This window comes from Excalfactoria chinensis, chromosome 4, assembly GCF_039878825.1.
Source record: "Excalfactoria chinensis isolate bCotChi1 chromosome 4, bCotChi1.hap2, whole genome shotgun sequence".
Lineage (NCBI taxonomy): Eukaryota > Metazoa > Chordata > Aves > Galliformes > Phasianidae > Excalfactoria > Excalfactoria chinensis.
The window spans coordinates 85,351,073-85,377,773 of NC_092828.1; the positions used below are offsets into that span (position 1 = coordinate 85,351,073).

General features: G+C 48.0%; 1 protein-coding gene across 1 annotated transcript in view; it reads left to right on the top strand.

The window, feature by feature from the left end:
• Positions 1-26,701, top strand: part of PCDH19 (protocadherin 19) — a 52,580-nt gene that overhangs the window by 6,950 nt on the left and 18,929 nt on the right. Inside the window, exons 3-4 of the mRNA XM_072335399.1 lie at positions 16,225-16,283; positions 19,125-19,294. Coding sequence (XP_072191500.1) covers positions 16,225-16,283; positions 19,125-19,294 — 229 coding nt within the window. The remainder of the gene's footprint in view (positions 1-16,224; positions 16,284-19,124; positions 19,295-26,701) is intronic.

A 26,701-nucleotide genomic window follows, 5' to 3' on the forward strand; every position in this document is an offset into this window, starting at 1 on the left:
ATGGATGAGTGTGGAACTGCCTCCCATTGGGCTGTAGGCTCTCTCACTGGGGATGCTGCAGTACAGAAGGGCAGGGTCAGAGGTATTCCAACTGGAGGCTGCTTGGATGTTTGTTTTGGGGTAGGAATGTTTCTTATTTTTTATTTTTTTTGGAAGAGAGCCTCCCATGGGACATTTCCAGCTGTTATAAGGGCAGTTATCCCACTGGTGTTGCTGTGTGCAGCCCACTCCTACAAACCCAGGTGCCCCCCAAGTATGAGGTGGCTGCCTGATGCTGGAACAGCATCAGTAGCCAGCATTGACCACAGCCACCTCCTGTCTGCCACACACGATCTCTGCAGAACACGGTACCAAAGGGAGGTGTGGCCAGTGTGTTACCATCTCCATGCCAGATTGTTGTGCATCACACTCCGCATCTTCCCTATCTCACTTATGCATCATCCCTGTGTCAGACTTTGCCTTTGTGTTATGCTGTTCATCTTCAGCATTTCAAGTTGTTGTGCATCACCCCCTTGTCATGTTGTATGTCACCCCATGCCAGGTGGAGGAGCTTGTTCCTGTGGAGGCTTCCAAGCTTCTCCACGCTCTGCTCAGGTGCACCCAAATCACTTACCCTCCTCCAGCCCCTTCCTGCGATCCCACTGCCCAAATCCTGCTCCTTGAACAGAGTGCTGCTGCCTGTAGCCACCGCAGTCTGTCATTTTGCCAGCGGTTGCTACGGGCTGTAATTATACCCCTGTGCAGATTGCTGTCAGTGCACCTCCAGGTGAAGCTGATGGAGCAGTAACAAACCCAGCCCGAGTGCGGTGTTCATGGATTGATGAGCTCTCCCCTCAGCACACTTTGAGCACGTGGCAGGGCCGCCTGGCGGTGCCTGCAGTGACGAGGCTGCTGCCGTGTCCCCTGGGAGCATTTAATAGGTGTCAGTGTCACGGAGATAGCGCTGGCGCTCCACCTCAGAGTCACTTCTCCTCCCGCGTCGATGGAAGGCAACGCGCTGCTTGATGAGAGATAAAGCACGGAGGTAAACATGTCGCTGCAGTGTCACTTAGCATATGATGTTCGTGTTGGTTGCCTCTGAGTGGGAGCACTGTGCGGTGCCGGGCTGCTGGGCTGCAGAGCAAGGCTCATTGGTTCCAGCAGCCTCGGGACTGGCATACGTGGGGCCATGGTTGTGCCGGTGCTGATGGGATTCCTTCCCTGGGTTGTGCGTGGTGTGGTGACAGCACCAAGTGTTCCCATCTGCCCTGGGCTCAGCTTGTAGCAGGGAGTGGGGAAGGCATTACCAGTCAGTGCTGGAGCTCAGGGCTTTGTTGCTTGCTGAGCATGGGGGCGTCAGATGTGAGTCCAGCGGGTGCATGGTTGGATGGTGTGTGTAAGCTGTTGGACTTTGTACCAGGAGATGAGGAACCTAAAGTAGTTGGAACCATTAGGCAGCTTCCTTGATAAAAATGCGCGTTGCATTGGGGCAGTTTGGAAACCAGTCTGAATGCAGAGTGTTTTAGGATCAGTGGGACACAATTTGCATGCAGATCAGCCACCCTTGGGTAACACTTGCATGCCTGAATTTTGGCTTGAAAAGAACGCTGCGTGTGTGCAATGGCTCTGCCTGTGATCCTGCAGCCATTGGGCACCTTATGTTGTTCTGGGGGGCACGGCTTTGGGAAATGCCCCCCCCATGGGTGGGACATCTCCCCTGGCCTGGATCGCACTGGCAGGTCACCAAAGAGCAGTCATTGACCCCTTAAAGTCAATGGCCAGTGGCACTGGACATGGGCACCCCAGTACCAGGGATAGGATAGGAAACGGCTGCATTAGCAGTCATCCTGCCATAGTCACTGCCTTGCCACACTCTGGCATAATCCTCACTCACACTGATTTCACTTGAGCTCCTCATAGTAGTGGGGATTATTGGAGCGAGCAACAGTTGTGGGATAAGGCCCCGGTGGTTTCAGATAGGCTTTTTACTACCTGGAAAGCGCTCTGCTCACCATAGGAAATGGTTTTCTAAGCACAATGGAGCAATTTTCGTTTCAGGCAGCACAGGCACTTTCTGCTCTGGCTATCTCGCGGTGTTAACGAAAGCACATTTCTACAACACACAAAGGTTTTTGTTTTGTAAGGAAGGAAATGAGCGTGGCTGTTCCTCTTTCTCTGTCATTTCTCTACTTGTCAATTCTTTCTTCCCCTCCAGCTTATCCTCCTCTTCTCCGCTAGCCTTAAAAAGCCCCAAATGTGTCTGTTATAATCACATTTTGTGTGTTACAACCAGAATGAATGTACTCACTTTAATATGCTCGGTTTGAGGAAATCAGTTTCTGTCTGGTATAACAGACAATTTGTTATAAACCGTGCCATTTAGGAGTGAAGGGCCTTGCTTTACTGTAACACTGGGGAAACGTCATGATACATAATTGGAAGGGATTTGGCTTGCTTCTCAGTAATACCGTGTATAGAGCAGGAAAAAAAAGGAGATAATTTCCAATCCGGAGAAAGTTTGCAGCACTGAGACATGCCAGACTGTTGAAATAAGGCTTATTTTAAGCAGAGATAATAATTAAAGCATTATCAGCAATGATGTTCAACTAGTCGGAAGAGTGCCTTCGCAGAAAGCGTTGCCAGTCTTGTTTTCTCCTTGGGAGGTCACTGTAACTCAGCACTTTTTTCTCTCCGCGCTGCACCGAGATGTGCAGGCATGGGTCACGTCTCTAATTAGCACCGCCGCCTTCTCACGCGTGAGCATCTCCGTCTGGCAGCTAATGGCAGCCTGGCTGCTCCGTGGGCTGCTGGCTCTGCTGCTCCTCTCTGCTGCTGGAGGTGGCCAGGAGCTGCATGGGTTCCACCGAGAAGCTGCAGGATGGCTCTGCAGAGCCTTGTGGGTGCTGGGTGGCTGGTGGCACTTGTGCTTTGTGCCTGTGGGCGCTTGGAGGTTGGTGGTGGCAATGGGGAGGTGTCGGGGTGGGGGAGGTTGTGGGACTGTGAGCACAGTGCATGCCTTGGTGGGGTTGTTTCTGTGCGGCACTGTGTCACTGGATGTTCCCCTGGCACTGAGAGACAACATTATGGACGTGAGCAATGGCCTGCTCCGTTCTGAGGTCTGTTCTATTCTGAGGTCTGTTCTGCTCTGAGGTCAGCTGAACCCAATTGTACATCTTGTAATGTGATTGCTTCGAGCTGTCTGATTTGAAAAGTTCATTTGAATGCCTTGCGACGGAGATAAGTGCTCCAGCTCCCATTGATGGTGTGCAGTGGCTCTCGCCCATCACTCCTGCTCTTTGCCAGCGTTGGGTTCAGCGGGTTCAGCACCGGACAGCTCCTGTGCCGGTTCCTTGGGGGCAGCGTTTGCTGCTGGGATCCGTGGGGAAAGGTGGGTCAGGGAGTGATGTGATGCTGGCAGCTGTGTGGGGAATTCATCCTCCTCTGATGCCTGTAGAGTGCTGGGAGTGGAAATGATTGTGTCGTTAAATGCAGCATCTTATAGACTATATATGTAATATGTAGTGCACCATATGCTTGCTATAGACTGTCAGAGGATGGCTTGAGTTGGAAAGGACCTTAAAGATTGTCTTGGTCCAATGTATTTATAGAAGTACATGAATTTATGTGTATTTATAGAAGTACACGAAGTGTATAGGGTCATATATTGTATGTAGTTATATAAATAATTGTATGCACAGTCATACAGTCTGATGTTTGGGTGGTCCTGTGTGGAGGCACAGGTTGGACTCGATGATCCTTATGGGCCTCTTCCAACTTGGGATATTGTATGATTCTATATAATGAGATTTATACAATTTATTTTCATACTCTTTGTTGTGGCTTTTTGGTTTGCTTTTACCAAAAGTATAGCAGCCCGTCTTGCTTTGCTGTTAGGAATTTTGGATTTGATGCATAATTCTTACTTGTCAAGTCTACACACACACAAAAAAAACCTCCCATGAGTGTATTTACACATGGTAGATAAGGCTTTTCCCTTAAATTAGGAAAGACTTACTGTAAGCTTTTTAAAAATTACATCCAAAGGATGGTCTTGCACACTATTTATAGCCTTTTGTGTAGTAATTTCCCAATTAGCTCTTGTTGTATCGAACAACATGAACCTCGTGGCTTCCTTCTGTAATTTGTTTTGCATAAAGAAGCACCTGCATGCAAAGGAATATTTAGGGCCAAGTGCACATCTCCTTTGGGTAACCTTACACCGAGCTTCATGAAGGGCCATGTTTTTCTCCTGAAGCCCTCCCAGGTGTTTGGGTTCAGAAGCCCTCAGCCAGGTGCCCTTCTGGCCTCTTTCCCTGCTTTCAGCTGGGAGTCCCATGAGCTGAGGATGGAGAGGAGATGGGCTTTGTGCACAGAGAGTCACCCTGCAGAGCAGTCATCCCTTTCTGCCCTAGTGCTGTAGGGTTGTTATCCTTCTGGTTTGTCCTGTGGCCAACCAATGTGCTGCTGTTTGGGAATTCACTCCAGCACTCCCTGCTTTGCCCTTCAAGAGCTGAAGGCAGAAAGTTTCTGAGTGTTCCCCTGCTTCACTGCAGGGCAGGTGATGCTTCTCTGAACTGTTGTAGGTTTTGTGATTCCCTTTGCCCCTTATTGTGACACAAAAAATTGCACAGCCTCTCCTGGTCCCTGGTCTGTCGTGTTGTCAGCGTCGCTTTGGGGTGGAGTCTTTTGAATACAATGGAGCATCCCAGCTGCAAAAGTGCTTTTCCATCCTCTGACCCTTCCTTTCTCCCTGCCTGCCTTTTCCTGGAGATATTGCTGTTGCCCTCTGAGTTTTATACAGAGATACATATGTAAATATAAATACATAACAGTGCCAGCAGCTGTGCCTGCTCCTGCTGCCCAGTCAGGTTGTATATGGGGCTGTGCACAGCCTCACTTAAATAAATGATCAGATATTGTTCCCAGCAGAGGCGATAGTTGAGTTCCAATCATTTTCTGTTAATTAAAATACAGGATGGTCTTATTTGTAGCATAAATAGTTGTAATCTGTGTACCTATAAGGGTAATTATAGTTTAAATTAGAATGTGCTTGGCATAGGCAGCGAGCGGTTGTGAGGCACAGAGCACAGACCCCATCCTGGGGTCCTTCTCACTATCCCCAGAAGCATCCCCAGCACTCAGCTAAGTGACACTGAGCCTGTTGTTAGCCACTGATGTGCTGCCTGCTCAGGGAGTTGGGGGAGTCACCGTCCCTGGCAGTGTTCAAGAGGCGTCTGGGTGAGGAGCTACGTGATGTGGTTTAGTGGCTTGTGGTGGCAATGGTAATGGGAGGACGGTTGGACCAGATGATCTTGTAGGCCCTTTCCAACCTTGTGATTCTATGATCCTATGTATTCTGGGATGTTCCTGTGCAGGCAGTGTGCATTGCACTGGTGGGAGGTTTGATAGAGAAGAGGCTGTGGGATCGTCGCTGTGGTGTCCCAGTGTGGCTTCCTGACCAGTTCTGGAGTGAAGCGATGTCTGTGCCAGCTGCAGCAGTGGTCAGTGTACTGATGGCGATGCTGGGCACACCAGGGTGACCCCAGCAGTGCTCTGGGGCTGTGTGGATGAGTTCTTTGTCTCTGCATCCCGTTGGAGACTTGGAGGTGAATGCTGCACCGCCCTCACGGGGACGCGAGCTTGTTGGATTACACCATCTTTTGTAACGGCAGGTGTATGCCACAGGGCAGGTTTTAAAATTCCTGTGTTGGTGGATTGCATTAACCCATACTAAGTCAGGTATGTAAAATTCCATTAAGCAAAAACCCTCTGGCATTTTCTCACCAACGCGAGAGATCTGCAGGCTGTGCTAATGCAGTGAGCGCGCTCATCTATTAGTAGGATGATGGTTTTAAAATAATAACATTTATCTTTGGCGGCGGACCTACAATAGTGCACGCAGAGTACAATTTTGTGAAAGGCTCTGCAGATGTTGCCTCATTCAATCTGGGTCAAAAGGAGTGCTTAGAATCATAAAGGTTAGAAAGAGATCAAATAATTCTGTGTTTTTATTGCTGAATAATGCACTTGGAAAATATCATTCACCATTATTAGACTAAGTGAGTACAGAAAACACGGGACTCAATAGTCATTTCTCACTATTGGCTGATTTTAGTGTTTTTATAATGTAGCTAAATTCCCCGCTATTGATTGCGGCATCGATTATCGATCTGCCAATCTGAACGTAGCGCTGGTGTGGGCACGTGGGAGTGTAACGACTGCAGAATTCTCTGCCTCTTCCTGCGGCGCTCCGTCTGCGCAGACGGATGTATTTTGGGAGCTGTCTGTGCTCTGCAGTGATGTATAGGGCCCGGGGGCCCTGTGCCTGGATGATGTAGGAGCTGTGCGTGCGCTCAGGTGCGCTGGGCGGTCTGCTGGAAAATCACCAGGCTGGTGCCGCAGCACGGACATTGCTCTTCCAAAAGAACACGAATGAAGGAGACAAAACTGGAGAAGCACCTGGAATGTGTGTTGTTTTCCATCCACTGAAGTTGTATGAACCCCATCGTGCAAGCTTCCTGTCCAGCTTCCAGGGTCAGATTCACAGCTGGGTGCTTTGCTGTGGACCCACTGTTGGTGGGATTTGATGATCAAATCCAAATGGGTGCTGGCACAGACACAAGAGTCCAGACCTGCATACCCTGGGAGAGACTCTCCCTACAGTCTGCATGCAGTTTTCCAGTCCTGTCCCTTGCTTGCTGTGCAGATGTCCCTGGTTTGGGGAGAAATAAGGCATTTTGGCTTCCTTAGGTTGAAGCTTTGTGTTTGAAACAGGAGGAGTTTTGGAATCTGTTATAGAATCACAGAATCATGAAGGTCAGAAAAGACTTCTGAGATCATCTGATCCAACCATCTACTCACCTGCACCGTGCCCATCACCCCGTCCCTCGGTGCCACATCTCCACGGTTCTGGAACACCTCCAGGGATGGTGACCCCAGCACTCCCTGAGCAAACTGTGCCAGAGTCTGACCACTCTTTTGGAGGAATTTTTCCTAATTTCCAACCTGTTCATCTCTTGTTCTCCGCACTTGGTTGTTGTCAGCATTAATATGCCATTAGCACATGCTCATTAGGAGGAGAATGATGATACCCTGCAGAACATGGGGGAAGCCTTCATTAGACACTAACATATTGAACCAAGCTGCAGCCTCCGCTTGGGGAAGCTGCTGCTTGGTCTCAAGTTTCTGCACCTTCTCCAGGATGCTCTGACAAAGCCCCCTTTTTCCCAGCCCTTGTTTTGCTGTGAGTGATGAGTGTGACCGGCCTGGATCCAAACCCCTCAGGGACCTGACATGCATCCTCCCCCAAAGGCAGATGGGATACCATGGCTTCCTGTGTGCCGACTCTGGGGTTAACGCGATGAAACCCACGCTGAATTTGGAGCTGCTGGGGGAACAGCTTTGCTGTGAACCGAGTTGTCACTTCTACCGCTTTGCTTTTCACACCACGGCGATGTCGGAAGCGCCCGCCTGGCCTCGCTGCCTGCAGCCACGACCCGCTGCGTGGGGCAGGGTGATGTGATGCTCGTCCTGGGGTGACAGCGTCGCTCCGTCAGTAGGAGCAGTGCAGAGTTCAGGTGGGAGGAGCGTGCTGGAGCAGCATATATTTAAAGATTAAGACCCTGTTGATGTGCAGATGTCCGTAGCGATAGGTAGCAATGAGTGGACAATGAGGACCATATGTGGCTTTTAATCAGAATATATTCTAAATGGGGTGATTTCGTAGATTTCCGCCGTGCCGACAGCTGTCCTCTGCGTCAGCTCCCTGTGATGGTGGTGGCTTCGCCCCCCGGTGCTGCCCACGCCACGCGGACCCACGGCCACGCTTCTGGGTGCCGGGTGAGCCGTGTAAGCCCCGTGCGAAATGCATCATTCATAAACTGTTTAGTGCGACCTTTTGTATGGTAGCACTAATTATTATTATCACAGAAGCCCAGTAAACTAGACTAGTAATTATCAGGGATTTATTTGAATGGACAGCTAAGCTATTCTTGGCAAGTTAGTCAAAGCAGTTGTCATGACAGCTACACAAATGTGTCTTATGAATTGGGTTAATTAGGGTAATTAATAACTGTTGTTTTGCCCTTTTTAACAAGGTATTGCCTAGACACTATCAAAAAATAGCAATTGTACCTAGCAGATGTATTCTTCTTCCAGCAGCAGCCTTCAAATCGCGAGACCAAAGCTGTAAACATCTGGCACTTTGGAAGGGAAAGTGCCAAAACCAGGGGGCTCGAGGGTTCCAGGTAATCCCTCTGCTGAGCTGCCGGCGCGATGGTCAGCCTCGTTACTGCTGCTGCTGTTGTTATTGCTTTAATTCTGTGCAGATGAATGCTTTTGTGGGTGGAGAGGGCAGCGCCGTGTGCTGTGACCCAGCGGCCGTCGGGGCAGGCTCTAAGTGACAGGGCTGAATGCTGGGATTGAAACCATTTGAAATGTCCGTGAGTTATTGCTGTTTCGCTCGTGCCTCATCGGGATGGCTGCCTGATGCCAGATCTCCCGCTCCTCTCCCAGGCACAGCATCTGTTTCTTTGAAAACAAATGTTTGCTGAATAAATGATTTTGGATTTGTCACTACTGTGATCAGAGTGGCCAATGCTGTTAATAATAGAACGGGACTGAAGAGCCTCAAAAGGTGTGTGTGTGGGGAAAAGTCATTCCCATCCCAAGAGCATCCCCTGCATGGCACATTTGGGGATGATCCTGTGACTGTGACATCCTGCAGTGTGGGAGGGAGCTGCCAGGAAGGGAAGCAGCGCTCTGCATTCCTGTTGTTTCTCAGGCTGTGGTTATAATTAGCAGTGCTACCAGCTGCAAATACAGGTGCTGGGAGACAGCAGCCACAGGTAGCTGAGGGTCACTGGCCACCCTTGGAGCTTGCTGTTGCCGTGCCAGCAGTCCCCATCCTATACCAGCAGTTCCCATCTTGTCTCAGTGCCCATCCCATCCCACCAGTCCTCATCCCAGGCTGGTGGCAGTCTCCATCCCATACCAGCAGCTCCCGTCCCATGCCAGTGAGTGTCCCCATCCCACACTCACTCCTTCCCTGGAGGATTTGATGCCAGTTATTAAAAATGGCCCAAGCTGACAGATGTGACTCAGGAACATTATGTAAACTTTGTAGGAAAATGACCTGAATCCATGGCTGAAGGCTCTGGCTGGTTCTCCAGCTGCAAAGAGCCCTGTCTATTTTTATCACCCCTGGGCTTTCAAAGCCCTCTTTTAACTAAAGCTTATTTTTTGATAACACACATCTTTTAAAAAGAAAAGAGTTAAAAAAAAAAAAAAAAAAAGATGAAGAAGAAGGAAAGGGAAAAAAAATGCCTAAGAAAAACACCTCTATGGAGAAGGTATGGTTTTAATGAAGAAATATTTTACACTATTCTTCTACAACCTTAGGGCTAATAGCCTGGAACTGGTACTTTGGCTCCTTAAAAAGCCCAACAAGACAAGCCAATTACGGCCTCTGAAACATTTTTATTTTTAGTTCCTTGTAATAGCAATTCATCCTTGGCTATGGTACATTAACTGGAAGGAGCACGAAGTAGTAAGGTTTTGGCATCTTTGTAATAACGCACGGGCTGTGTTTACCAGCTGGTTCCTAACACGGGGTGGGTTCCCCCGCCGCTGGGATGGATGGGAGATGGGTGACGTGGGCACTGAGTGGCACGGGGACGGTGATGCTGTCACAGGCAGCCCTCGGAGCAGCAGCTTTGCCTCCGTGTCCCCGTGTTGCTGCGCTGCGCTGATGCCTTCCGTGTTTTTAACTAGTGATGTTTCTTTTGGTTTTCCTTCTGTGGTGACGGATGTGTGATTTCTTCTGTTCCCTGCGGAAGGTACCGCTCTGACCTGCCACTCCAGAGGGTGAATGACAAGGAGTTTTATTTAGCTCTGGCAATGGGAACGTTTGGAAAAGAAAAAGGTTCCTCTGTTATATTTGTTTTCATTCCTAATGGAAGGAGGCAGGCAAAGGACAGTTCTGAAAGGTTTTTTAACAAATCTGTAAGTCATGCCCCATTACCCCAGGGCTGCTGATTAGATCCAGATTGTTTCTTGCACTACTTAAAGAGGGGTGCAGCCCTCGCTGGAAGCTGCACGCATAGATCCACGGCGCAGCTGCGAGCCTCAGGCGCAGGTGATGGGAAAGGCCTGCTGGGAGGTGTATGGGTCACTGGGCCCCTGCAGGGTACCAGCTCACAGCAGAGTGCCCGTGGGGGGTGCTGACCCCAATCCTTGCTTTTGGGGGATCTCTTCCCCAAATGGCATTCTGCAGGCAGGGGCTGCACCTCCCCTACAGATACGACCACTGTAGGGTCAGTGCTTTTTGTTGGGTTCTGCGGTGCTGGTGCCAGGCGGCTGCCCATGGCAGCTCCCAGCTGTGTGGCGGCTGCTAGAGAGCTTTGTTGCTGGAGGTGCCACGTGAATGGAAGAGGTTTTGTTATTGCCTTTCTGCTCTCCATAACGATGCTGTAGATTTCTGATATGTTGACAAATTCAAACGGGTAATATTATTTGCGGCTTTCAGGAGTGTAATTATGGCTTCATTGTGTGTCGCCGCTCTCAGGATTCAATCTGGGTTTCTAATCCTATACCCTTTTTCAAAATCACATCAGTGCAGCTCTTTTCCTCCTGCCTTCGATCCATTTTCAGACCAAAATGAGAAAGCCCGTACTTATTTGGGGAGGGGACAGGAGTTCAGAGCGGATTAGTGGGTATGGCAGCGCCGTAATGCAATCCGTTCTGATACTTTTGCTCATTTCTGATGAGCGGGGTGATGCTAAAGGCTGAACTCTCCCAGTGATTCTTCTGCAATGCTTTTTATTTTATCAGGAGAAAATGGAGGCTGGACTCGGTTCTTTCAGCATTTAATAACGTCCATCAGAACCAAATGCCCTTTATTTAAGCTGCAGTAATAATTAGAGGGTTGGTGGTGTTAAGCAGCCATGGAGTCTGGCTCTGAGGAACGTTCATTGTGCCTCATTAAATTTGGAATTAGTACTTAAAAGGTCAGAAATAAATATTCTGTTTATATTTCAGGGATAGTAAATCTAAATAGCTGCTGTGTTTGCACATCCCTGTCTCTGCTTGTTCCTGCTGAACTGAGCGAGGCACCACTCCATTTGGTTTAGGCAGCAATCAGAGTGTCTGCAAAAAAGCCCAACCCAAAAAACCAACCATGGTTTCATTGATCAAGGGCAGGAAAATGATCTGCTGTATTATATCTAATTATAAAACATCAATATCAGATGCTAAATGCACTTACTTTTTCAGAGATGCTGTGTTGCTGGTTTACAGTTTGCAATCTCATGTATTACAGACTTTCAGCAGTAAGCCAGGATATAGGAAAATGGCTTCACAGGGAGGTGTCAGAGGTCAGATCCTTTTCACCTTTATCAGGCTACCCCAGGTGCCTGCGTCTTAAATACCTCTTACTAATAACCAAAAGTGTTCACGTTTCTCCCTGCCCTTGTTTGGGGTCAATTGTTCGGGGCTGGTTGTTTGGAGTCAGTTAATTGGGGCTGATTGTTTGGGCTGATTGGTTTTTCTTTGGAGCCAGTTATTTGGGAATGATTTGGGCTGGTTGTTTGTTTGAGGTTGGTTGTTTGGGGGCCGGTGGTTTGGGTTGGTTGTTTGGGGCTGGTTGGTTGAGGCTGGTTGGTTGTCTGAGGCTGATTGGTTGTTTGGGGCTGGTTGTTTGAGGTTGGTTGGCTGGAGTTGGTTGGTTTAGGCTGGTTGGTTGTCTGAGGCTGATAGGTTGTTTGGGGCTGGTTGGTTGAGGCTGGTTGTTTGGGGTTGGTTGGTTGTTTGGGGCCGGTGGTTTGGTGTCCCTTGTTTGTTTAGAGCCTATTGTTTGGGGTTGGTTGTTCAGGGATGGTTACTTGGGGCTGGTTGTATGAGGCTGGTTGTTTGTTTGGGGCAGGTTGGTTACTTGGGGCTGGTTATTTGATGTTTTTTGGGGGTTGGTTGGTTGGTTGGGGCTGGTTAGTTGCAGCACTTTTACTGGTGGTGGCTGTGAGGCTGTGTTTCATACTGCTCCTGTTCCCTGCAGGAAGGAGTCCCAGCCCACTTACTTATTTCCCACGGGGTGATAAGCAGCTTGCTTACTGATAATGATTTCCAGCCATGACTGAGCGGGACTTCATTTGACCCATTCCCTCCTTTAAAATTATCCACGTTTCACAAGTGTAGCTTGAGTGTTCTCATGCAATTTACACATATTCTATATTACCCACAATATATCGTGGGCTATAAGAATTAAATGTTGGTGAGATTTCCAAATGGGGAGCAGCAGTTTTATTACATATTGATTGCCTTGCATGGAGCAGGACTGAGGAGCAAAGGGAGAAGCAGCACCACCTGCCCTGCTTTTCCCATGGGAAGACCGTGTGTGTTTTTGTGAACAATCTGACATTCCTCTGGTCCTGAATGTGCCCGCAGCACGATTGGTCAGCAGACCTGTGTTCCTGGTGGCCACGTGTGTCCTGGTGGTGTATTCTGGGAGGATTTGTTCAAACCCTAAACAAGAGATGCACGTTGCAGCCTGGGAGAAAGGTCCACTTTGTTTCCTGGTAATAAAGGGTGACATGCAAGCTTTATTAACAAGGCACGTAAGGGGAAAAAAAAAAAGGCTCAAGGGACAACTCTGAAAAAGTGGTGCTAAATGTGTCATTTTTGTGAAGCCGATTTTGTGAAGGGTTCCTACGCGCTTTGGCAGGAGGTTGCAGCAGGTTGGCAATAATTTGTAGAAAGATGGAAATATTTTCACCCCGAAGTGAGAAGCAGAGATGCAACGGGTCAGGGGTGCGGGGAGACGGGTGCCCCTTCCTGCGGGTCAGGAAGGATTTGGGGCATCCATGCATTCCTATTACCCAGGGAGCGATGTGACAGCCTGGAGCTGCCGGGAGCTGGGTGCTGGGCAGGGCACGCAGCCGCCCCTTTAGAGATGCTCATTTGTATGTTTTCCGCATCGCAGCTAAAGCCCAGGAACAACAGGCCCTGAATTATTGAGGTGCGGAGGGACAGCAGCGTAACGCAGCCCTGATTACCCCATTGTAAACCTTCTCCTTGCAGTTCCTTTGGGTCCCGATGTCCGGGTCTGGAAGAGTTGCATTGAAGCTCTGCATCTTCTTTAACAGAAATGGGAGCCCTCAACAACAGCTGGGGGGGAAACAAAAAAAAAAAAGAATTTTAAAATGTCCCTGCTGATTGCTTGATTCCGAGCGTGTCTGATGCCGTATTTATATTTGTGTTGCTAAGGCAGCGGTTAGAAGCACTTTCCGAATTAGAGCCGGATGCTCCCCATGGCCCCAAGCACGCCTGCCCACTAAGGGCAAAGCAGTAACACGGTCTGACACCGCAGAGCACAGGCTCCATGTAGATGCTGCTCAGTGCCCCCTCATCCCTTAGTATACGGCTTATTCACACAGCGTGGGGTCCATCCTGACGAGCGCTGATCATCCTTCATGCTGAGCTGAACGGGAGGTGAGAGTGGGCAGCGCTGGGGGTGGCCCTTGACTCAGGCTGAGGACCCTCCTTCTCCCTTTGATTTTTACTGATCTGATCATTAGGAGAGTGTCAGCTTGTTTGCTTTTGCCAAAATAATGAAGAAAATGTGGGCCGGACTCTTGATGCTGTGAGTGATGAAGAGCATGCTGTTTCATCGGCGCTACAAGCCTTACCTTGTCCTTCTTTTTTTGTGCTTTGACTTTGTTCTTGGGGCCTCATTAAGAGAAGGGAGCGTATCCTTTTCCAATTAAAATGTTGACATGTTGTAGACGTTCTCCTTCCCAGTCGTTTTGCCTCTGTTTGTAAGTGATTGCACTTTGCAGGATGAACTAGATTTAAATCAAGTGAGCTTCAATTGAATAATGCAAACTATAAAGCAGCCCTCCTCCGTGAAAAATCTCATTCTTGTTTTATTCTCCTGGTTCGATCCCATAGCCTGCGTGGAGATCACCTTGACAGATAATCCCATCTCAGCTACCTCAGAAGCCATCCGGAGCACACCTGGCTGCAGTCCCTGTTGCCATGTTGCTCCTTGCCCTGCTGGAGATCTGGATTTGCATAAGTTGTGCTTCTTTTAGTGATGTGCTGGAGTTAAAGCCTGGGGACAGCAGGAGTTAAAGCCTGGGGACAGCTTGCTGAAAGCCCCTCCTAGGAAGTGAAGTTGGAACATGGCATCTCTGGCATTGCATCTTCATGAGGGTGGTGTTGCGGAGCATCCAGAGCATTGGGTGACGTAGAGGATCTGCATAGCAAAGGTCTTTTTTTTAGGCAACTAAATTCATAAGGACCCATTCATCAGGGTTCAGGGTTTTGTCTTTTTTGTCATTGCCAGAAATCAATGAGGAAACTTCCAGGGTCATTGGTCAGGTCTGAGGTGAGGGCTGGAGTTGGGCTGGGGCAGAAGCTGGGCTGGCAGCCTGTTAGAACCGAGTGGAGGTGCTTCAGTGCGATTTGGTGGTGTTCTGGTGATGTTTGGGTGGTGTTTTGGTGGTACCAGAATTACCCACAGGTGGCCTTGGGTGCTCCATTGGAGTAGCGCTTGGTCCACATGCCGCCAGCGCATTAAAGCTCTGCCACGTGTGGGCATGCATTTCCCCCTCTGCTTTCCCATGACTGCCTCCCACCCTCCATCACTGCGGGAGATTCCCAGGTTGGCAGCACTGGGACTGATGGGCAGACACAGGATCAGAAATGTTCTGCAGCGCTTAAATCTTTGCCGCTGCGTGTTTTAAAAATACATGTGTATGCTTCCTGCAGAGACACAGAGCGCTTTAACAATCAAAGCCGTGCTGCAGGAACAAGGATGCAAGAACTGCAGGGACCAGTAGTTTGTGCAGTAAATCTCCTGCGTGACTCTACAGCAGTAATTACTATGTGAAAGTAATAACTGAGCTGTGCTGAGTGCTAGGCCAACTCCCCCGGCTCGCAGATCCTTGCATGTTTCTCTCTGGGAGGCTCCTGTTTGGTAAATTAGATATTGTGCTGTATTTCAGAAAAGGTCACACTTAACCAAGGCTGCCTTTGCTTTATTATCTCAGTACAGCAGTATAACCTCAGCCAGGGTACGATTGGATTTCACTTTTGGCTGTGCTGCAGCAACCCCGCTCCCCTGCATCCTGCCGTTGTGATTACGTTAGCAGCAGCCTCTGCTTTCCTTTATTTATTGAGACATTAAAGATGCATGCATTTATTTTTACCGTGTTCATAATTGCCATAAAAACAGGCCATAGCATCCCCAGGTGGCTCTTTGGAGGGAAAGCAGCTGTGGGGCTGCCTCAGGCTTCTGCTACCTTCCAGCCATGATCCCACCGTGCCACAGCAGCATCCCAACAAATGGCTCCCACCATGGCTCCCACCGTGTCCTACCATGTAGCTGTCACCATGTCTCATCACAGCTCCCACCGTGTCCTACCATGTGGCTGTCACCATGTCCCACCACAGCTCCCACCATGTCCTATGCTTGTGGCTCTGTGGTCTCATGGCTGGCAGCACCTTGCTGCTCTAGCTTTTGTTTCAACTATTGTTTGTTCCATCCCAGCTGTGAAAACTGGGAGCCCAGGTTCTGTAATCTCGGGTTAAAAGACAGCGCTTCAGCTGTGGTGTTTGTCAGTGGGCTTTGCCTGCAAATGAGAAATCCATTGACTTTTCTCCCACTCTTTCACTCCCTTCCAAGTTTTAACCATGCCACCCATTGTCTGCCTTTTTATTAATAACAGAGCCAATGTCTCTGCAAGTGAAATGATTTGAAACAAAGAAAAGTGCCTGCATTAAATTCTCTGGCAGGGGATTACCTTGCTGGCATTTACATATCTATGCAATAAATATTTTAACATGTTAATTATACACTAATAAGAAAAATACCTTTTGAACTTTCAGTCAAATTGACACACACGGAACTGAGTCCATCAGGGAATTAAAAGCAATTAGTTTTGTAACGGAGCGTAGTCACATTGTTTCTTCTCTACAAATTGTTCCATGGTCACCAGCCAGCCTGGTTCTTGGTGCAGAACTCAGAGTCATCATCAGCTGCTGCTGTGTGGGTCGGGATTTGGGTTGCACTGGGGCATCTGTGGCTCTGGGGTTGATGTGCAAGGTGCTGATCCCGCTGAGGTGGGTGGAGGTTGTGGTGCCAGGCAAAGCCCTGGTCCCTGGCCCTGGGACCCTAAGGAACATCGAGCCCAACACCAACTCTGGCAGAAAGCAGCCAGTAACTTCTCCCTTTTCTTTTCCTCCTTCCAGACTGAAAATTACTCCTTTGACTCCAACTACGTGAACAGCAGAGCTCATTTAATAAAAAGGTACGTAGGCTGGCTTGAAAGCGCTTTGGTGTGCCCAGCCAAATCCTGATTATTTAATGTTCTTTCTCACTGTGTTATATGCTGCTTGCTTTTTTTAATATGCAAAACGTTTCCAGAGTTATCATTTGATTTTAAAAACAGTATTTACTGCCTATTAAGTCCCATTGCTCTTGGTTTGCAACAAAGGAAAGTCTTTTTTCTCCTGTTTGGTTCCTACACACTGGGAAGTTACAGCAAGTTAGGTAGAGTGCTGTTACCCTGACAACTTTAAAATTCATAGATTTTATTCTATTTGAATGCACAAGAACAAAATGATAGTTTTGGATGGTGAGTTTTCCTTATAATGTGAGGTGGGGGGGAAAAAAATCTCGTTTGGGGGCAGATAATTGGGTTTGTGCATGCTCACTGTTTTAGTGTGAATACCAAGGCAAAGCAGCATTTTGCTAGGATTTTCTTTCCAGGGGTAAAAAGCAAATCATCAGTTCAGTTACAACCTAGCAATTTCCCTTGGGTGAATTTAACCCTTTGTGTAGAACCCGGTCTTGTTGGTGTCCCCAGAGAGCCCACTGGTGGCAGAGATGTCACCAATGGACTCACGCCTCTGCTGTCCCAGTTTAACCCCACTGACTTTACCCGTGTTGTATCATCTCCAGGATGGCTCTGAGCAGTAAAAAAATCCAATTATCTTCCTGGCTGAGATCCCATTTGTTTACATCTTAAAAATATAAGGACTACGGGAGCTGCGAGCACTTTGTATGAGCAACTTGGGTTCAGCGAGAAGGGGCAGGGATATTTGCCTGCATTATGTGTGATGTTTAACGATGCTAATGCGATTGCGAGAGCTGGCTTGCCTGCGCCGTGTTGCTCTTCGCAAGGCAGTCCACAGGCACCCTGAAAAAGAAAGGCAAATCTATTAATCTTTCCTCATTCACACCTAACATAAAGGCAAGCAGTTCTCCCGCCTGCCACAGCGGGGTTTGCTCTGGTATTGTTTGGGAAATGCTGCTGCTGCCGCTTCCCCCAGACCTGCACATCCTTTGGAGAAGTGTCAGCCACGGAACCGTGTTGTGTGGCTGCTGCATTATGGTCTGCTTCACTGCAGGGAGATAAATGCGTAGTAACGCAGATTGCTGCACGTTGTGAGCAGCAGCGCCGTGTAGGACAGCGTTTCCCCTCGCTTTCTACCTTTGTCTTGTATCTTAAGTACGACGGGTGCCAGGGACGCTGTGCAGACATCTAAGAACAAAAATATTTTCTGTAGCACACTGTGGCATCATTTTCATCCCTAGCCTTTATGAAGATGTTGTAGCTCTTCTATCTCTGGTGAGTGAGTCTCCTCCAATCCAGCACTTTAATTAATCTATTTGTACTTTTCCTGTGTTGTCTGCCTGCCTCTCTCAAATAAGGCACACACAAATGAATTGTAGATATGTAGTGCTTTCTTAACTTAAAATTCTTTGATGTTGCCTGGAATCAAAGTCAGTGGCTTCAACAGGGACATCTTTATTTAAAAGGTGATGTTTGAAGGTTTACCAATTTATATGTATTTCAGAGCTCCCCCCTCGTGTGCTTTGCAAAGCACCAGTTGGTAGGTGGTCTGCTTGGTTTCCGTGGAGACGCAAAAGGGCTTCACTAAGTAATGAAAATCTGCAGCTCCTCGGTGCTTTGAAGCACAGGCCGTTCCTCACGCCGACATTTCAGCCCAGATCTGCCAGTGAGCAAGTTCAGTGCAGCCAGATCCCCCATGGGTACAGGTAGCCCTGGGGAAACGAGCCAGTGGGGCTTTGCTTTGTGCACCAGGCCCTTCTCGGGTTCTTTTCTGGCAGCCCTCCTTTGGCAAACACTTTCTTTTTTCCTCCTGGCATTTGCCTTTGCTTTCTGTTGGCTCCAGCCTGTGCCCACACTCCCAGAAAGTCCCATTCCGTTCATTTCAAGATGCTTTTGTCTTGCAGCAGCCTGCTGTGTCAGAGCTTGGGGAATGGCAGGAGGATCATCCTTGTGGTTGTCTGTGGGCCCAGACTGACGGTCACTTGTCCCTGGAGGCTCCTGGGGGAGAGCTGGGCCCAGGCTGCTGCCAGGATCTGGGTCACTTGGTGCACATGCACCGTGCCCTGTCCATGCCAGGGCTCTCTGCTTGTTGTGCAGCTGTTCCACAAGCCAGTGCCTTTGCTTCTGGATTCTCACAGTGCCAAGGACACCCGTGTGCAGGTCACCACTCAAAGCTCTATGCTGGTGGGAAGCAGTCATTCCATCCTGTCCTGGTGACATGCTGGTGTCGCTGGGCACCCCAGAGCCACCACTGCTCTCCTGTCCATTGATGATGTGCTCCATGCACTCACATCACATCCAAGCCAGGATGCAGGTCTTCCTTTGCTTGGATAGCAGCTTCCTGCCCCACTGGGCCAGCCGCCAGGATGGGGACATGAGGAATTTGAGACAAGCTGAGCCCTGGTGTCCCTCCTGTGTCGACCTTGGCAGCTGTGACCACAGGGGATGTCAGGGAGCCAAGTTGCTGCCAGATCCCCTGAAGTCCCTGTGAACTTGGACCCAGAACCACGGGGTTATTGTTAAAATAGGAAAGACGCCATCAGAAGGAGAAGAAATTTGCGCTTCCCGGAAGGCTTTTCTTTTAAACCTTTAAGCGATTAGGACTTGGCCTATAACCTAGAAAATTAAAGTTGAGGTCCTTTTATCTTTAATTTGAGGTAGCACAATACGAGGAAGCCTAATTGTGGATGTGTGTGCATCCTGGCAGCGGCCTGCAGTGCACGCGAGCGGCCTGCATTTGGGGTGCAGGCCGATGGTGACATGCCCAGCTCACTGCCCTGTCTCCCCCAGCAGCTCCACGTTCAAGGACCTGGAGGGAAACAGCCTGAAGGACAGTGGCCACGAGGAGAGCGACCAGACTGACAGTGAGCACGACGTGCAGCGCGGCCTCTACTGCGACACGGCTGTCAACGACGTGCTCAACACCAGCGTGCCCTCCATGGGCTCGCAGGGCCACGAGCCAGGTGAGCACTGCCGCGGCCCCGTATGCCTTAGTGTGGGTTAGGGATAAGGCTGTATGTCTTCGGTACATAGGAATTAATCTTAGGAACAGATAGGAATTAATCTTCTCGCCGTGCCTGTCAGGTAAGCCAGCGGGTGGGATTATCCGTATTTCACCCTGTGCAGCCGTGTGACAGCGCGTGAGCTGGGATGAGAGTGGGAATTACCAGATTCCAGCCTGGGCTCTTGCCTGCATATGGATGGCAGCTCCTTTCTGCTCCCCAAAATGGCTCTTCCAAGAGGTCAGTGCTACTGGTCGGCCATAGCAGCAGTGACCAGCCCTAGTGGGTGAAGGATATGCATCTCTTCCCCAAAAACTGTGCCGTGGTCTCAGCCGCTGTGCGTCCCCATGTGCGCAGTTGGAAGATGAAGCCCTGATCTCAACCCTGGTGTTAGCTGGAGGAAAAGAGTCGGAGGAGTTCAGCTGAGCCCAAGCTGTCATTTGTACTTGGACATGAATGTCGCTTTTAATGTCTTACTGATGCAAACATCCTATGCAAACATCCTGTCTTTTTCAATTAAGAAGTATGAATGTGGTTTGGTGCTCCAGCACAGGGAAGCCTCGGGGCGCTTGGCTATATCTTGAGATAAGCTGTAGCTGAGGCTCAAATGGAAGCCCCACTGCTAAAAGACTTAAGGATATGAAAACAAAATGCTGTGATTATGAACTGGTCTTCAGCTGTTTAATTCAATTCATGGTAAACATCATTAAAAGCCTTTGTTTTGCTGTCATAAAAGAGTCAAATGGGGGAGAGAGAGTTCTTGCCATCTGCGCCGCGGAATGTTTTATTATTTTTTTTTTCCAGAGTGAAGCTGATCGCTGTATTAATTCTCGATAGAGTCTGTTAAATGGCCGTAGTTAACCCTGTAAGACTCTGCGAGCAGGGGAACGCAGAGGTCACCTACCCATTCCACACTGCCAGCCACGCTAATTGGAGAGGGATGGCATCCGCAGTGATAATGTATTTCCAGGCAACCCTACTGTGGCCAAAGATGAAAAAAATTAAACATTTATATAACTGTACGGTGGCAGCTTAATTCTCTGAGGACCAGTGCTGTGTCAGAGAATGCAGGCTGATAGCTATCATTTATTATTCTTCTATTACAAAGAAATGCTTTTTCATTTCGATCAGGAGAGGGTTTCCTCAGACGCGTTTGCAGTAAGGGACGACTGTAGAAGCAAAAAATGTTCATAATTGATTCTTGTCCTGACGAATAGTCTGAGCAACATCTGTTAATTTTTTGTCACATTTCTTCAGCAAAAAAAAAAACAATCTCAATAGACTGCAGATAGGGTTTTACAGAGATTACATTGCTGATAAGTCTGTGGGCTGTCTCTGTTGCACACCAGGTAACAATGCAGAGAATTTAAAAAGGAGTTGGAGGCAGAGCTCGTTGGAGGAGTTACAAAGGAAGTAAATGTGGTCCAATCCATGGCAATGAGAAATCCCTATTGCATGTAAAACATCCCCAAAAGAACAAGGAATGTTTCCAGAAGGAAACTTCCAAAGGCAAACCAGGTGTCCGTCCTGCTCCTCAGTCCCATGGCAGTCATGGGGGTGCTGCAGGGACAGCCCCAAAGCACCAGCTCTGCGTTGCCGTCTGACTGGACTTGCAAGCAGGGAGGTGAGCAGTCACTGGCTCAGGAGAAAAGGTTAAAGAGAATATTTTCTAAGCTGATTTGTCAAGCAGGGGCTGTGTAAAATAATCAGGAAAATCAAGACACTCAGACAGCAGTGATAGCAGCGGTTCCCACATAATGAAAGTGATGGTTTTGGCATGATAATTTTTACCCAATTTCAGACCGGCAATGTGGGGGCAGGAAGGAGACAGCTCAGTATCCAAGGCAGGGACACCCAGGATGAGGGCTGCCTGCCTTCCTGAGCGTGCTGTGGGATGCCTGTCATATAACCCAAGAGAGGCACACTGGGGTTTGTCACCTGGTCCTAATGATGCCCTGCCTGGCATCCCACTGAGATGCCCTGGGCTTGGGCCTCCGCTCATAACACCATGAGTCAGTCATCAGGGGAGAACTTGCAGGCTTTGTCCAGATAATCTGGGAATCTTTTTATCTGCTCTGTGGGTAATGATGGTTCTGCTGAGGCTGGCCGCTGGCTGGCACAAATCCTTGCAGCTCAATGACGTCTTGATTTGAAGCCTGTTAATGAAGATGGTCCCTCCATGCTGGCATCAGGGGTTAGCATGGACCGGTCTGGGCAGTTTTCATTTACTGAGGTGCTGAATTTCCTGCAGAAAGGAGTAGGAATGGGTGAAAATTCCTTTAGCGTTCTTAAAACCAGTCTCTAGGGTTTGGAACCTGGTCTTACAAGGCTTTAGGACTTGAGTGGGGAAGAAATGAAGGTTGGTTTTGTACATTGTTATTGGTATGACAGCGATGTTCAGACACAGCTGGTTTCTCACCACCGCTGGACCGGGGGGGGCTTCACTTCCTCTGTGCTAGTCTCTCTGGTAGGAACCTTTTCTCTTCCTCTTGGAAATGACCTGGATTTCCAGAATAATGGCACACTGTCATGTGAAGGGTGCTGAGCTTAAGTGGGCAGCAGCAGGTCATCAGCAATAGCGCCTGGAGCTCAGCCACGTCGCCTGGTTTAAAAGTCGGACTTCTGCCCAGTCCCTCTTTACCTCAGGATCTTAATTATTGATTACAAATTCATCAGTTGAAAAGATTGCTTTAATTGCTCTAATATGTACCCAATTTGGAGTTCATTATTGCGCAGGGTTGTTTTCCTTCCCCTGCTAATTGATACCAAATGGGACATTCAGGAATACGGGCACTGGGCGCCGCTCCACCTTCCACAATTGCTTGGCTGCTGGTTAATTGTTTGTTTATTTGTGGAGGTGTTTATGTGCACTTTTTTGTAACTCTTTTGTTACCCTCAGCTGAACTTTCCCATGGATTTGTATGAATAGATTTGGAAAGCATCTGCTGGATGTCAGCGAGGTTTCGTGTTGGCTGGAGAAGGCTGCAGGAAGGTGTGGAGAAATTCTGGGGTGCCCTTTGTATCTCGGCCAATTTCACTGCAGTATGTGCTGGATTTCCTCCAAGGCCAATCCAGGAGGACTCAGAGAGTCCCGGTGCAGTAATTGCTGCATGGTGCCAACAAAGGCAGAGGTGGAGGACGTGGGAGCTTCACCACTGGGTTTGAAGCTCCTGCTGCCTGTTCCTGCCAGTGACGTGGGGAAATCTCAGCGTGCAGCGTTCTCCAGCACCGCAGAGCGTGGTGCTGCTTTTCCCGTAAGTGGCAGCACGGACCAGATGTTTCACAGGGTAATTGAAAATTCCATTTTATCAGAAAGCATTTGCTGTCAAAAAGTTTTATCTTTACTTCAACAAAGAGGTTGATTAGATCCCTCAGGACCTGAATTAGCATCTTTGAGGCTAGATAGTCTGTTTTGTGATTCAGGTAGTTATTCCTCCCTTGGTTTTGCTCATACTGGGACTTTTCTTTTTTTTTTTTCAGTGCCTTTGCCCTCTTCCAAACATTTCGTTTGTGCAAGTTTGGCTTGTTTTCTTTCTATGGAAGTGTGCAGTCACATAGATCCGCTTAAATCTTTCCTGCTGCCTTTTTCACCTTGCCTTGAGCCAGAACCATACTTGTGCTCTATAAGTCATAGAAGCTCTTGCCAGTGTACAACTCAGAAAGGAACTGTTTCAGATGTGTGTTTATAATGTTGGAAGCAACAGATTTCAGACTTATCTTAATTCCCAGTCATGGCCAGTATTTTTATCATTAATTGTGAAAATTATTGACCCAGTGAAGCAGTGATTCACTGCTTAAGATAAAAATAGAATCCAAAGGAAAATGCAGGAACGATAAACACACACTAATCATAAAAAGGCAGTGTTAGAAGTAGTCACCGCAGCCATAAAAAAGAGAAAAGCTTTAAAATCAAAGTTTGGGGGTTTTTAAGCAATGCTTTATGTCGGTAATGTGTCTCTTCAGAGAATTGCTTCTAAAAGCATCACTTTCATTCTTCTGGTGCCAGATCAGCAGTAAAGGTTGGCATGAAATGTCATCAGTAAAGACCTGATCCTGCATACATTTACACATTTGAGTAACTTTGCTCACAAAGGTAGTTTAATTGTGTCTGGGTCTGATAAACTCCAGCAAGATGAAGGGTTCTTTGAGTAGAAATGGGTTATATTTAAATGCTTATGTTAAGTCTTCTTTATGCTATCGCATAGCGTAGAAGGAGGCTTGAATGTAAAGGAGAGCTGGGCACTTGATATTCACGGAAACTTTTCATGCTGGTTTCATCCCTAATTATTCAGATACATTGTCATTTAGTGGATCGGGTTTTATCTAGAATATTCCAATTGGTTCTCATCTCCATAGTATCTGGTGCATTTCAGCCGTGAAGTGAGAACATGGCTAATGGTATTAACTGTAGGCAAACACAGTTATTAGAAACTGCTGATTTTGAAATTAATTTCCAGCTATCATTCCACAGTCAACTCCCTTTTATTCTGCAGAAAGGCAATAGAGAAGATGAAGACCCAGGTGACCTATTTTAGGGCTTTGGCAGTTCAGAGTAGGGCTGCTTTCCTCTGGAAGTTTATAAAAATTAATAACATACCTATTTCCTTATATTCATATATGCAGCACAAGACGTGTAGTATAACATTCCAGTGTGAGTGACAGCACATCCCTTAAGATGGATAAACGCTGTAAGCTTTCTTTACAGGACAACGCCTGTTATTACAGCCTTTCTGATTTCTGTATTATTGCATAGATCTTCAGTGTAACAGACTAAGTAAGCTCAGTGGTGCTCCTACAATGGCCAGCATGGAGGGAGCAGTCAGCTTTTCAAAACACTGTGAAACCCCTGAGAAGGATTTTTATGGGAAGTGGTAAGCTGGGCTTTAGGAGAACAAAAGGAGATGATTGTCTTATGAGCCCCGTGCTTTTAAACGATTGCCTGTTGAGCTTTCAGCCTGCTCTGGCAAAAGCCTTGCAGAAGCAGAGGAGCTGGGACAGCTTGGGGTGGCGCTGGCCTGGTTGTTGCTGATCCCTGGGAGCGGGGCATTGGCTTGGGTTGGCCCACTGATGTGCTCCACTGCCCCTACCACCACGTTGTAAGGTCCCTTGTAGCCCACACCGTTCTGTGGTTATGCAGGGCAGCCGTCACTCAAGAGATTTAACCTGTGCACTGGATGTGTGGCAGGCACGAATGGTTTCGTGTGTTCCTTCTTCTCTAGGCCCGTAGCTCTGTAGCTTTTCAGGTTGTCTGAGTGCAGCTTAGAAGAGTCCTCTGTCGACATTGGTGGTGGGGCCGGGCTGACACTGAAGTCATGTCCAGGGAAGCAAATGAAAGCCAATCCCCTTTGTACAGCAACAGAACTAAATAGCAAACAGATGTGCAACCTCCTTTGTTCACATAGGAAATGTTATCTTATATCCTACGCTCCTGGCACTCTTTCTTTAGCTTTTAGGTTCATTCCTTTAAAGATGATTCTTGCAACGCCTCCATCACTGCGTTTTTTCAGCCAGGGTCACACAAGTTATAACCTCTAGATGCTTGAGTCCGTTCTGTGTAAGCACAGCAAATACTCACCAGATGTGAACATTTTGGCAACTTAGAGAGGAAAATTAAAACTTGGATCCACGCCCTGTTGTGTAGGTTTGTAATGGATGAACAATCAATCCAGGAAGTTGGAGCGTTTCTTGGGTTTTGTTGTTTCTTTTAATGAGATCTGGTCCAATGTAGTTATTGCTCACCCTTGTTTCTTACTGGGTGACTGGAGAACGATTTGTAGGAGCTGTGAAGGAGTGATATTTCTGATAGTTTCAACTATCAAGCTTGGTTTTGTTAAGACCTCCAAAACTCAGGTTTGGAGCAAGGGTTCAGCTGAAGGATGAGGCAGTGCTAACCTGCTTCCCCGACTCTCCTGGTGCATCCTATTCCAAAAGCACTGCACAATACTTAGATATTCAAATATTTTAAGATGCATAAACAACTCAGTGAAGCTTGCAGCTTCCTTTTCCCCTATAAACAAGCCAAAAAAAGCTCCTCTAGGCCTTTTTTTTTTTTTTTCTTCTTTCCCTTTGACAGTAACTTCTAAGGAAACCATTAACTCTTTCTGTCTCACAGCAGTTATAGTTAGTAATGGTCGAGGTAATGGCCATCACATTTAACAGTGAGGAAGGTATATGAATAAAAACCAACCTTCTGCTAACGCAGCAAGTGAGCACTTCCCGATCTCCTCCTGTAATCAATCTACATCGTTAATGACTCTGAAAACAGACTGAACTGCTGGGGCTGGCACTGGGAAACTTGCATTACAAACTAACCGTCTCTTATTAACCTTTTGGTGTTTCCCTCACAACACTAATTACAGCCAAATAGAACTACTGTTTGTGAAACTCTTAAGTTAAAACACGACGTTCGGAGGAAATATGGTAAAATCCGAAGCTCCTGTTTGCGTGGCCTTTCTTTTTAATTATGATGGAGGATGGCTGTTACTTGTTTAACAGAGGCTTACATGATTAATGCCGTAATGTTACTGTAATTAAAACAGCAAAAAAGATGTGATTGGAGTCTGTATAATTTACAGACATCTCCACATTCTGGTGGCAGAGCAGCTCTGAGTGTTGCAAAGAGGAATCATAAAAATTTATTCTAATTAAAATTGCCAGATTGACTAAACAACAGGTGACTTATGTAACTCGAGCGACTTGCTCTTTGGGTGAGAAATCATCTGAAATCAGTGAATTATACAAAGCTGTCTATTATTCTAGTAAATGGGAAAGTGTGTGCTTACCATGGCAACCTGCATCAATTTTGCTGCCGCTGGAAAATACAGGGCCCTTTATTAAAGGAATAATCACTGCAAACAGTGCGCTGACCCTCCGCCCCCACAGGCTGTCGGTACACAGCATCGCGTTAGCGCGGATCGTTACAGGTCGCAAGCAATTGCTATCAAATTAAATAACTCCTGGTGTATCACAACATGAAGGGGTGACGTGGGCAGAGCGCCGCTCCTTGCCCCCATTTGGGCTCACGGATGGGGAGGACATCCCCACTCCTGTTGGCTGTTGGCTTTTCCAGCGGCGCCCTCAAGCTGTCCCCACACCTTGGCCAGGGGACGATGAGGTGTGAGGTGTGGGGCCGCAGCGCTGCTGGCTCCCTTTGGGATGAGCTGGGCAGCTGTTCTTTCCCCCACCAGTGATGAAATCACTAACTTTAAATGCGCCATAAAGAAAAGTCACAGTCCTGTCTCCACTTGGACCACTTAGTTACAACAGCATCACTTACAGAGTGCCTTAGCAAAGGGGCCCACTGTTTTCTGGCATGAGGTGTAGATGGTGAGTGTCTGAAGTGCTCCGGTGCCAGCGGATTATGACTGC